The 11,787-nt window shown below is 65.3% G+C and overlaps 1 protein-coding gene across 1 annotated transcript; it reads left to right on the forward strand.

Annotated features, from left to right (window-relative positions):
* Positions 1-422: 422 nt before the first annotated feature.
* On the forward strand, positions 423-11,192 carry RAMP3 (receptor activity modifying protein 3; the record flags this gene model as incomplete). The annotated part of the gene is made up of 3 exons (XM_080818560.1): positions 423-512; positions 6,596-6,728; positions 10,937-11,192. Exons 1-3 carry the CDS (start codon positions 449-451, stop codon positions 11,190-11,192), a joined length of 453 nt encoding a protein of 150 aa, XP_080674686.1. The 5' UTR covers positions 423-448.
* Positions 11,193-11,787: the final 595 nt, after the last annotated feature.

An 11,787-nucleotide genomic window follows, 5' to 3' on the forward strand; every position in this document is an offset into this window, starting at 1 on the left:
GCGCTCCTGCCCCAGACAGCTTCCCAGCCCTCGGCCGCCCGCTTCCCGCCTCCTGGCACACTCCCGCACGCGCACCCACTTCTTCCCGCTCCCTAGGCCGCCCCTCCCCCCCAGCCCGCCCCCGTCCTGCCAACCGCGCGCTCGCCGCCCGCAGCACCCCGGAACTGGAGGGCCGGGGCTCGCGCCGGGGGTGGGGGGCTTGCCTTGAGGGTGTGCGCTCGGGCTAGGGGGCGAGTCCTGGGGGAGGCGGGGCGCTTCCCGGGAGGGCGCGTCCCGGCCAGGCGCGCGCTCTGGAAGCAGGAGTGTCCCCTGTGGGTGGGCGCGCCCCCGAGGGGGAGGGCGCAGTCTAGGGGCGGGCTCTCCGCCGCCCCACCCTCGGCCGCGTCCCCCGGCGCCCCCCGCGCACCCAGCCGGGACGGAGCCGACCGCGCGCCGCAGCCATCCGGCCATGGAGACGCGAGAGCGGCGGCGCCCGCAGTTTCGGCTGCTGCTGCTGCTGCTGCTGCTCTGCGGTAAGGGCCGCGGGGTCTGGTGCCGGGGCGCCCCGACTTCCTCCGGGGCCGCGGGGACCCGCGCGGGCTTCGACCTCCCGCGCCCGCGCCGGGCCGTGCCTCCTGTCCTGCACGGATCCCGGCCTGCCCGGCGCGCGCGGCTCTGGAGCGGCGAGGCTTGACCCCGGCGCCGTCCCCAGCCTCCGCGGGAGGGTCCTGTGCACCGTCCCCGGAGGAGCCGAAGGCGACGGACCCGGTCTGGGAAGGGAGGCGCGGGGTCTCGTTCAGGATCTGCCCGGCCAGCGGGCGGGGGCCGCGCCGGCTCCTCGCAGCTGCGATGTCTCGGGTCTCGCGGCCAGCAGGCTGGGGGTGGCCTGCCAGCGCGACACCCCGAGCAAGCAGAGGCGGCGCAGGTCCGGCTCCCAGTTCCCTGTTAGGTAGTGAGCTCCCTGTCCTGGAGCCCCTGCGCGCTCCCCACGCTCAGGGCTTGGGTGGTAGGAATCCAGACCCCACATAGGGCTGGTCCTTTCCACTTGTCCTTGTCCTCAGAGGACAGCCCTTCCGTGCGTGCGCGCGTGTTCCCCGGGGCTTGCAGGACCAGGAAGGCACCGGCTCCTTGAGGCCTCGCTCCCAGGCCCCTCCTCCAGCAAGAAAGCAGGGCTCTAGGGAGGATACCTTGTTTGTGAATTGGGAATGGGTCGAATGAAAAGCTTGTTTTGAAAAATTTTACTAGAGAGATGATCCTAGATCAAGTAAGAGAGCATGTGTGTGTTTGAGGAGGCCTTCCCCTGGAGAGGCTGGGTGGGCAGCTGCTGAGGGGAGCTGGGGAGCCCTGGCCTGGGGGTCCGGCGCTCAGGGCCTCTCGGAGGGGTCACTATCCCCTGGGTCCTGTGGGAGGCCAGCCTGGCCCTCGCTGGCCCGTGTCCCGGGCTATAAGAGGCAAAGTTGACCTTGTTTGAAATTGTGGTCGGCTTTGCTGATTTGGAACCCACCAGGAGGTGGGAAAGGGCTTTCCCGCTTTCTGGGCCACCCTTCCCCTGGAGATGTCTGGTGGAGAAAGTGGGGCTTTGTCTCACGTCCAGGGTCAGAGCCAAGGGGGAGGTGGATTTTTGTGTCGGAGGGAAGGGTGTGTGGTGGCTTCCGGACATCGGGAGCACACCGACAGGGGATCTCAGTAAGCCTCCCGTGCGAGGCCCCTGGAATGGAGATTGGGTGCCTCAAGGGAAGGGAGCTCTTAGCCTCATTTCCAGGGTGACTGAGGCTCCCCTGGCCTGCCTCCAGCATGGGATTGTGAAGGACCAGAGGCAGACCAGAGGCATCTGGTCCTCCCTCGGTGGCTCCATCCACGGTCTCCCTCCCACGGAGCGCGGAAGGGGCACTCTGGCCCGGGTGGGGCACCAGCCCGGTGCTGGTCCTGCCAGAGGGAGGGCCTTGAGAAGGGGCTGCTGGCTGAGTGGGACGCAGGGGGAGGCAAGATCTGCTCATGGTCCCACGCCATGTGTCACCGGCGGGGCCGAGCTCTGGAGGTGGCTGCCGAGAGAGGCTCCTTGAGGCCTGACTGTGGAGGGCCGGGCGAGGAAGGTGGATTCAGGTCTCTTGGGGGGGATTCCAGACCTCCATTCGGAGGCACCCGCCGCCATGCAGGACCTCGGGGTGCTGAGCTCACTTCTCACCTGACTGTTCATACTCCAGCCGGGCCTGGTGTCATAGGTGGTCGGCCGAGAGGGGCCTCGAAGGTCTTCTGACCCTACTCCCCGTTTTACAGATAAGAAACCGAGGTCCAGGTTGGGAGGACCCTGCCCAGACTCAGGGGCAGGGGCAGAACCTTCCAGAAACAATGGCGCTGTGCTCAGAGCCTAGTGCCAGGTGTGGCTGCTCCTCATTTCCATCTGGGGAAGGATGAGAGGCTCCTGTATTTCATTTCCAAATGCCCCTGTAAGAGGCCCTTCTCTGGGAAATGCTTCTGTTTGGTTGTTTATCATCTCCTGGAGTCTGGAAGTCCCCGAGACAAAAGGAGCCCAGCGCCACATTTTCTTCGTTTCCCTGGTGGAGCCAACGGAGTTTTGTGTGTCAGCTTCAATCCCGAGACCTTCCCGAGGTAGCTGGCAGCCGGTGGCAGCCGCCCACTTTCTTGGTGTTGTCAGGAATCTGCGTCTTTACCTGCTGTTCTAACGCTGGCTGGGGCGTGGGGTTTTGCTGGGAGCGCTTGAGTGGGGCGTGCAGCAGAGATGGTTCTAGAATGCCTCTCCCCCGCCCCCCCCCATCCAGAACACTTCTGGCTTGTCCCACGGGGCCTGCGTTGTGCGGACCCAGCGGTGGCACTGGCCTAGCATCCTCACAGCACCCCCCGCCCCCCACCCCCCAGTCCTTGACGGCGCATTTTCCACCAGCCCTGGCCAGGCTCCTGCCGCACTGCCCACTGCCGGTGGAGACTCTGGTCCAGGAAGGAGGAGGGGCGAGAAGAGAGAGGGTCCGGGGCAGAGGGAGGAGAACGAGAGGAAGGAAGCACTGTGCTGGCTCTTAGAGGGCTGACAGCAGGTGGTTTGGGCGTGCTGCGGGGCTCCTGGGGGTCTAGGTCCAGGGGCTGCCAATCCAGGGGTCCGTTTGCACGGGATGCAGGTCCGGGGTCCAGGGGGTCCAGAGGTGCAGGTCCAGGTGTCAGATGAGGTAGATGGTCTAGGTGAAGGTGGGTTTTCACCGGAAGGTGTGGTGGCAGCCAGGAGGAGGGGACAGTGTGGGATCTGTGTGGCTTACGCCCTTGTGGGAGGTGGGTGGAGCTCCGGAGACTCAGATGGGACGCTGTGATGACCCCATTAGGGCAAGGCCAGGCCCGGGGATGGGTCCGAGGGCTGGGTGTGGAGAATGCTGGTGGACTTCCAGCACCTATGGTGGGGGGCCCATTGGGGAGCTGCAGAGAGAGAGGTGCCTTCGGAATAGGGCAGTGATGGGAGAAAGGACCACGGGCTGGCTTCATCATCATCCCCCCTGCCCCCATGTGGCTCCCAAGGCCTGCACTCCTGAGTCACTGGCACCATGCCCATGTGGCCCTGGACCCAGGCTGCCTTCCTGCCGGCAGCTGGGCAGTGCATCTGGGCAGGGTGGGGGGGCGAGAAGGGGCCACGGCACACCCTGGTTCACTTGACTCCGCATTTGCCTGTGGGAGAGTCGCTTTTACCCTGGGCATTTAAACTGGGGGGATGGGAGCAGGGACGCTGTTCCTCAGGCAACGTAAGGATGGGATTGGCATGAGGGTGTCGGCTCAGGCCGGCATGACGGGTCACCGGGAGGGGGCATCTCTGCAGGCCAGGTGGCTTGGGCTTGACCCTCCCGCTGTGTTACTGAGCAGGTGGATGACCTTCCCTTCGGGGTGACCCTGTCTTTTTAAGTGCCTCCACGAGCGGGAGCTTACTTAGGACAGGCCACTCTGTGGACATTGACCAGGCGCTGTGGAGGAGATGGCAAGGCTCCTCTTGAAGGAACATCAGCTTGAGACTTGACTGCTGACAGCCTGGACCTGGGAGCGAAGGCCCCGAGACTGGCTTCAGCGGGAGAGTGTGGGGGTTGGAAAGTGCCCTGGGAGGCCCGCCTCAGTCTGGCTCGGGGTCCACCTTCCCAACCTCACTGCCACCCCTTCGCTCCTAACACCCGTGGGTGCCCACCCCCAAGCAGAGCGCAGTCTGGCTCTCTAGCTCCTGTCTGCGCCGGCGCTCCCTCACGGTTCATTTCTGTAATCTCACTGATGTGTTCGTCTACTCGTTTGTCCCGTAAATTATTGAGGGAGGAGTATTGAATCCGCAGCTGTTACTGTGGATTTGTCATTTTGTTCTTTGCGATTCTACCCACATTTGCCTCCTGTGTTTTGATGCCCTGTTATGGGGCGCGTACATGTTTAGCACGGTTACGTCTTCTGGGTGCTCTGAACTGTTGGTCACTGTGAAAGACCCCCTCATCTCTGGTGACGTCCTTTCCCCGAAACACTCGCCGCCCGGTATTCACACAGCCGCACCACCTGTCTTTGGAGCAGCAGTAGCGCGGTACGTCTTTTCCACCCTCTTACTTTGAACGTGTTTGAGTTTTTTTGGTTAAAGCGGGGTTCTTGTGAACAGCCTGTGCCTGGGGCTTGTCTTTGCATCTCAGCTAACAACTTTGCTTCTTTTTTTTTTTTTTAAAAGATTTTATTTATTTATTTGACAGAGAGAGGTCACAAGTAGGCAGAGAGGCAGACACAGAGAGAGGGGGCAGCAGGCTCCCTGCTGAGCAGAGGGCCCCATGCGGGGCTCGATCCCAGGACCCCGAGATCATGACCTGAGCCGAAGGCAGAGGCTTAACCCACTGAGCCACCCAGGTGCCCCAACAACTTTGCTTCTTAACTGGGGTGTTTAAACCTAAAGATTTTGTTTTTGAGCCCACTGTGGGGCTCGAATGCCGAGGTCAGGAGTCACACGTTCTGCTGACTGAGCTGGCCAGGGCCCCTCAATCTGACTGTTGGCGTGGGTTGGCTTATGTCTCCCATCGTGTCATCAGGACTTTTTCTTTTCTCTTTCTCGGTCTTTTTTTGGACTTATATTTTTTTAAACTCCTTGCATCTTCACCCTCTTCATTCGTGTCTCCCTTTTGTTCCCAGATGCGTCCTTAGGGTCACAGGGCCACCTCCTGTGAGGTGCAAGCCCCTCCCTGAGCCGGCACGGGCCTCCCCGCAGGGTACTCTGTGGTCCGCCCTGGGGACAACCTGGCCCGCAGGGCAGGATCTCAGCTGGTCAGAACCCGCCATTTCTTGTTGACGGGCATTTCTCCTGCACGTTTGCGGCTCAGACTGTGAAATTTCTGCTGCTGCCCTCAGGAACTGATCATTCATTCATTCACTCATTCTCTTGAAAAGTCTTTTCGGAATACCAACAAGGTGCTGATGGTTCGCAGAGCGAGGGAGCAGCAGACCCGCACCAAACACCGACAGTAACAACATCGGAAAGACAGGAGCCTCTGTGGGCACATGACTGATGCCCGTCCCTACGAGGCAGGACCAGTTTCCCTTAGTTTACAGATGGGGAAACTGAGGTCAGCTGGTGACCAGTGATGCTGGGTGTGAGCCCGGGTCTGCCCAGTTCTGGCTGCGGGCCTCTCTCTTGTTTCCTTCCCTGTGGTTTGTTCTGCGACACAACACTCTCTGCCAGGACACACACAGATGTGTATGCACACGTGCACACACACACACACGCATGCACACACACATCCACACAGCAGGGCTGTGTGCACACACATACACATGTGAACACACACATATGCACGCACATACCAGGACACACAGCACAGGGCTCTCTTTTAATTGTGTGGTGGGAGCCAAAGCAGGGGCCATGAGAAGGAAGATTAGGAGGGGTGTCTGGCGGGGGGAAGGGTGGGTCGGTCCTGAAGGTGGGTGCTGCGCAGGGGGCAAATGAGCGGGGGAAGGTGGAGGTGGAGGGATGGTGGTGTTGGGGGCAGAGGTGGGGGGGGAGGGGGCTGCCGGGATTCCTGGGGGGACGACCTCTGCCAGACCTGGGGAGTGACCTGGCCCTGCTTCTGGAACAGGAGTCCCTGCGTCTCGTCAGCCCCGGGCCTCCTGGAATGGGGGGGCGGCCCCGACAGGGCCGGCGGTGTTCGCCCCCGCGGGGGCCTCCGCTGGGGCTCCCGTGGTCCTAGATGGTCCGCAGACTCTCAGCATCTTCTGGGGGTGTGCTCTGGGCGCCTGCACCGCTCGCGCTGCCGTGGGGCCGCTCTGCCGTCCCTGACTCCCTCCCTGGGGGTGGGACTCGCTGCCCACCCCCACCGCACGTGGAAACCCACCCGCTCTCGGCCACCCCGACCCCCAGGACGCGCATCTCTGCCTGCTGCGCTCCCTCACCTTCTCCCTCCCACACCATGTGGGGAGGTCCCTGCGCTCTGGGTCCCGTCTCGGTGTCACCCCGTGGGGCTCTTTTGGGCAGAGGCTTCATCTCCCCGGCCCGCACGGCGGGGGCAGCGTGAGGGACCCCAGCTGCCTGTGGGGGGGGATGTCAGCAGGAGGCTCGAGGGTCACTTTGCCAACCACGTTCCCGGCGGAGTCATGCCCGTGGCTGTCCCCTCTCCAGGTGGGAGTCCCCCGGCGGGTGGCTGCAACGAGACACGCATGCTGGAGAAGCTGCCGCTCTGCGGGAAGGCCTTCGCCGACATGATGCGCACGGTGGACGTGTGGAAGCGCTGCAACCTGTCCGAGTTCATCGTGTGAGCGCCGCCGCCGCCCGCCCCGCTCACCCCTGCCGCCGCCCGCCCCGCTCACCCCTGCCGCCGCCCGCCCCGCTCACCTCTGCCGCCGCCCGCCCCGCTCACCCCTGCCGCCCCTACCCGCCCCGCTCACCCCTGCCGCCCCTACCCGCCCCGCTCACCCCTGCCGCCGCCCGCCCCGCTCACCTCTGCCGCCGCCCGCCCCGCTCACCCCTGCCGCCCCTACCTGCCCCGCTCACCCCTGCCGCCCCTACCCGCCCCGCTCACCCCTGCCGCCCCTACCCGCCCCGCTCACCCCTGCCGCCGCCCGCCCCGCTCACCTCTGCCGCCGCCCGCCCCGCTCACCCCCGCCACCGCTACCCGCCCCGCTCACCCCTGCCGCCCCTACCCGCCCCGCTCACCCCCGCCGCCGCCCGCCCCGCTCACCTCTGCCGCCGCCCGCCCTGCTCACCCCTGCTGCTGCCCTCCCTGCTCACCCCTGCCACACCCGACCTCCCCTGCCCTCCCTGCCCATTCCCAGCAGACGCAGAAATGTCACTGTTTCATTCAGGAATGGGTCCCCCACAGCAGCTCTGTCTGGTCCACGCAGGGGTTGTGGGTGTGGACCTCACCCCAGACCCTCTGTCTGCTGGGGGTACTGGGCACGGAAGCCCCTAGAACAGCCATTGGGAATGGGGAGCAGGGGGCCTGGGTTTGGGAGTCCCTGAGGCTTGTTCTCTGGGCCGTTGGAACGGAGGGTCCGCACCTTCTCATCCCCACGAGCGTGGCCCGGGCTGCAGAGCCGGGAGCCTGGGGACAGCGGCTGGCACCCAGCTGCCCCTTCCACTGCACCCAGGGAGGGACCCCTCGGGTGAGCCATCCTTCCTGAGGTGTGGGGCCGCTGGGGCCACCGGGGCCCCCTCAGAGGGGCCAGCAGAGCCTGGGAAGTTCCAGGCAACCCCTCCCCCAGACCCGCAGCCCTGCCAGCCCGGACCCCGCCCAGTCGTGAGCGTCCAGGTGGAGCTGGGATATGAAGTAAAGGGCTCTGGCGGGAACAGCAGGACGGGGACCAGCATCTGGAGATCTCCAGGCAGCGAGAGGGAGACCCCCGTGCCATATCAGCGCCTCAGAGGCATCGTGAGGCAGAGAAGCATGGCAGGCACAGAGAGAGTCCTGGGCACTGGAACAGGGAGCAGAAGACACGGCAGGAAGGCTGAGCTGCGAGCGCGAGGCGGTCGGGGAGTCTGCCCACGGGCTGGGTGACCTGGGGGCAGGAGTTCTAGAAGGTGGGCAGGGAGACGCAGGGAGACACCCAAGGGCCATTTCCAGGTGAGGGCTCAGGTTCAGATCCCGAGAGCTCGCCCAGGGCCCGGCACCAAGTCCCCGGACAACGGCACGGCCACGAAGGGGCAGAGGCATGTGTGCAGAGGGACAACAGTGGGCTAGACACACGTGAGGACTCGGGGCCTCACACGCCCCACGCAGCCCTGGAAACCAGGAGGGGGTGGGGGCCGGGGCTTCCGATTTCTAGAATGCTTTTCCCCGCCAATCTGTCATCATGGAAACAGCGTCAGACACGCAGAGCTCCCGCCTCGTGTCTCTCCAGCGCCCTTTCTCGGGGTGCAGGGGTGGTACCACTCCCCACCCCCCAGATAGTGAGCAAACCACGGAAGAGGATGAAGTCAGAGGCGGAGGGCAGAGACAGAGCGTGAGAGCGGGCGGGCAGGCGAGGCGGCCGCGCGTGGGCCGACGGGCCCCAGGGGCAGTGAGCACCAGGGGGTCCTGTCCCCACGGTGACCCGTTTCTGAGGTCACTGCCCTTGTCCTCGCCCCACGGCCAGCTGGCTGAGGATGGAGAACCCCTCCTGCCACTAAGGGGTGGCTGCTAGCGAGGTTTCCAAGTGCCGTGCTGTACTGCCTACGAGCAACAACTCAGGAAGCAAATCTTGAAGCAAATCAAGGAGCTGAGTCGGAAAAGCGGCTGCCTGGTGGGAGAGGGCACCTGACTGGGGGCTTCTGGGCTGCGTAGCCCCCGGCCATTGGGGCTAGAGCTGCATTTCTTTAACTGTGTGTGCAGCGCCCCAGGAGCTGGAGGGAGGGTGCTCCGGGGGCCACACTCAAGGTGGGGACATAGGGAGGCCCCCGCTCACTAGGGGATGCTGGGGAGAATAAGCGTCTTGTGACCTGGGTTCCCCGATGTCACACATACAGTGTCTTCCTCCCTCGCCGAGCTGGGGCCGGCGAGTTTGCAGGGCGTGGGGCTGTGTGCTGATGGCGGGCTGCTGGGCAGTGGTGGCCTTTGCAACCTTTGTCGGCCCAGCTAGTCCCCAGTATTCTCCAGGAGCACCCGGCCTAGGCACTTGGCATGCGCCTCCGTGAGCCGATGCCCAGAGACGGGTGCTGTGCTCAGCGCTGTGCAGGTACACACGTGGGTGCCCTCCCCGATCCTCTCCGTTATCCTCCTGGAGAGGTACTATGAATCCCACTTACAGCTGGGGAAACTGAGGCTCAGGGACCCAAGAAGCATGGCTGAAATCTGGAAGGCGGTCTGTGCTGTTGTGCCCGGCCTGCGGGGCGGGGGGTGTGTGTGGCTTCCTTGCCTGGCTTCGCCCGCTTGGGTCCAGCCTCATCTGGCCTGGTCTTGGCCCTGGGGAGAGGGGTGGGGGGCCTTCTCGCAGGCAAGGGAGTCAGAGCAGGGGTTCTCGTCAGACTCCGGGGATGGGGGCTGCCCCAAGCAAAGGCCGGGTTGGACCTCTCCTGGGTAGCAGGTCACTGAGACCGGGTTACAGGTGGTGGGTCTGGGATGATGGGGTTCCTGTGGGCCTGACCGGGGCACATCCCAGGCTCTGGATGTGACTCACCTCGTCCCTTCTGCTCCTGGCTCTCTTCCGTCTGTGTGGGCTCCTCCTTGTAGGCCTTACCTGGGGGGCCCCGGTGTGTGACCTGCATTCCAGCCTCTGCGCTAGAACCCTGCCAGGAGGGCTGGGCACCCGGAGGGCCTGGCCGCGGGAATCCACTGCCCTTCGTGTCCCGTCCTTGCTGGGTACAGTCAGCATCTGTGGGGGAAGCAGCTCCTTCCTGTTGATGGCTCAGGGCAGGCCACGTTCCCCAGGACAGTGCAGGAAGGAGGACGTGGGGCACAGGGCCTCAGGCCTGCCTCACCCCAGCCTCTGTTCCCATGCGAGCTGAGGCTGGAGCCCGCGGGCCTCCTGTTCCTGACCTGCAGGCGGCACTCGGCCAGGTGTGGGAAGGCGCGGGCCGTGGACAGAGCCAGTGCCCCCTGGCACGTGTCCGTCCAGCCCTCTCTCCGGAGCACCCTGGGTGCTGGTTCCCAGTCTAGGCTCCCACCTCCGGAGGCTGCTGGTTGTGCTCAGGTCGAGGTGGCTGTGTGGCCGACTCTGGGTCCCCACGGCTGCAACCCTGGTCGGTGGTTTGAACTGTCCAGAGCCCACCTGCTGGACAGATGTGGCATCTCATGGGTGGCTTGCTGTGTGCCCTTCGGAGGTTTGATGACATGGACAGGGAGGCCCGTGGGGGAGGGGGCTTGAGCCCGTCCTGTGTGATGGGTCTCCTGACCTGGCAAAGGAGGCAGCTGGCCCTTGGCCTTGGAGACCCCTCCCCTGGGGCCCACAGAGCATCTTCGATGATGAGGGCCTTGTGGGTCGTGCATCCCTCTGCCTTGAAGGAAGGGGTCAGGCCCTATGTGTCCTCTGGTCAGATTGGGCCCAGACAGGGGGCTCTGGGAGCTCAGGGACTCCCAGGGAGCTGGTCGTGGGCATGAAGCGTGGACAGAACTCAGCCGCGGAGCTTCTGTGCTCCGTCTGCTCTTGGTTGAGACGGGCGGTCTGGGGTCTGGGCTGGATGAGCCCAGGGTGTGTGCAGAAGTCACCTCACTGGCCTGGGGCTTCAGGCGCGGGGGGCTTGGTGGCAGGCATGCAGCAGAGCGGCACAGAGCACGGTTGGGCGTATGGGGGGCGGCTCAGGCACCACAGAGTCCGGCTCTGGCCCAGGGGAGGAAAGGCTCTGTGGCGGGATGGTCACTTTGCCCCAGGAGCCTCTGGGGAAGGAGGCGGCATGTCGGATAGGGGCCGTGCTATCAGGGTTTCGGGGACGCTCCTGTCCCCACTGTCCAGCGCCACGGAGGACTGGGCCCCAGCCCCTCTCTCCGGGGTCCCGGCCCGCTTGACGCGCGCGCAGGGGAGCCGGTTGTCACGCCCTCCGCCTTTGCAGGTACTACGAGAGCTTCACCAACTGCACCGAGGTGGAGACCAACGTGGTGGGCTGCTACTGGCCCAACCCGCTGGCGCAGGGCTTCATCAGCGGCGTGCACCGGCAGTTCTTCGCCAACTGCACCGTGGACAGGACGCACTGGGAGGACCCTCCGGACGAGGTCCTCATCCCGCTCATCGCCGTGCCGGTCCTGCTGACCGTGGCCATGGCCGGCCTGGTGGTGTGGCGCAGCAAGCGCCCTGACCAGCTGCTGTGAGGCCCGGCGGTCGCAGGGGCCGCACCTGGAGAGAGGGAGGGCCGGGCCGGGGGCTGGGGAGCCGCCCCGGACCCGGCCCCGGACCCGGCGGTCGTGGGCAGGCGCCACCCGGCCCCACAGCCCGCTGCACTCATGCTGCTCACCCAGGCGCTTCCTCTTTCTTGGGCCGGGGAAGAAAACGCGCCAAGACCAGAGCCCGAATCGCTGCTGCCGTGCCCGCTGCCCAGGCTGGGTGTCCGGGTGGTTCCTTCGCAGAGCCCTGCCTGGCCCCGCCGCCGGGCCTCCTGCCCCGACCCCCACCCCCGGCCTGGCTCTGACTCCGCCTCCCAACCCGACTCCACGCCTGCCCTGACCCCACCTCCTGCCCTGACCCCACCCCCTGCCCTGACCCCACCTCCTACACTGACCCACCCCCTGCCCTGACCCCACCTCCTACACTGACCCCACCCCCTGACCTCACCCCACCTCCTGCCCTGACCCACCCCCTGCCCTGACCCCACCCCTGCCCTGACCCCACCTCCTGCCCTGACCCCACCTCCTGCCCTGACCCCACCTCCTACACCGACCCCACCTCCTGCCCTGACCCCCCCTCCTA

The sequence above is a fragment of the Martes martes genome, assembly GCF_963455335.1.
Source record: "Martes martes genome assembly, chromosome: 11".
Classification (NCBI taxonomy): domain Eukaryota; kingdom Metazoa; phylum Chordata; class Mammalia; order Carnivora; family Mustelidae; genus Martes; species Martes martes.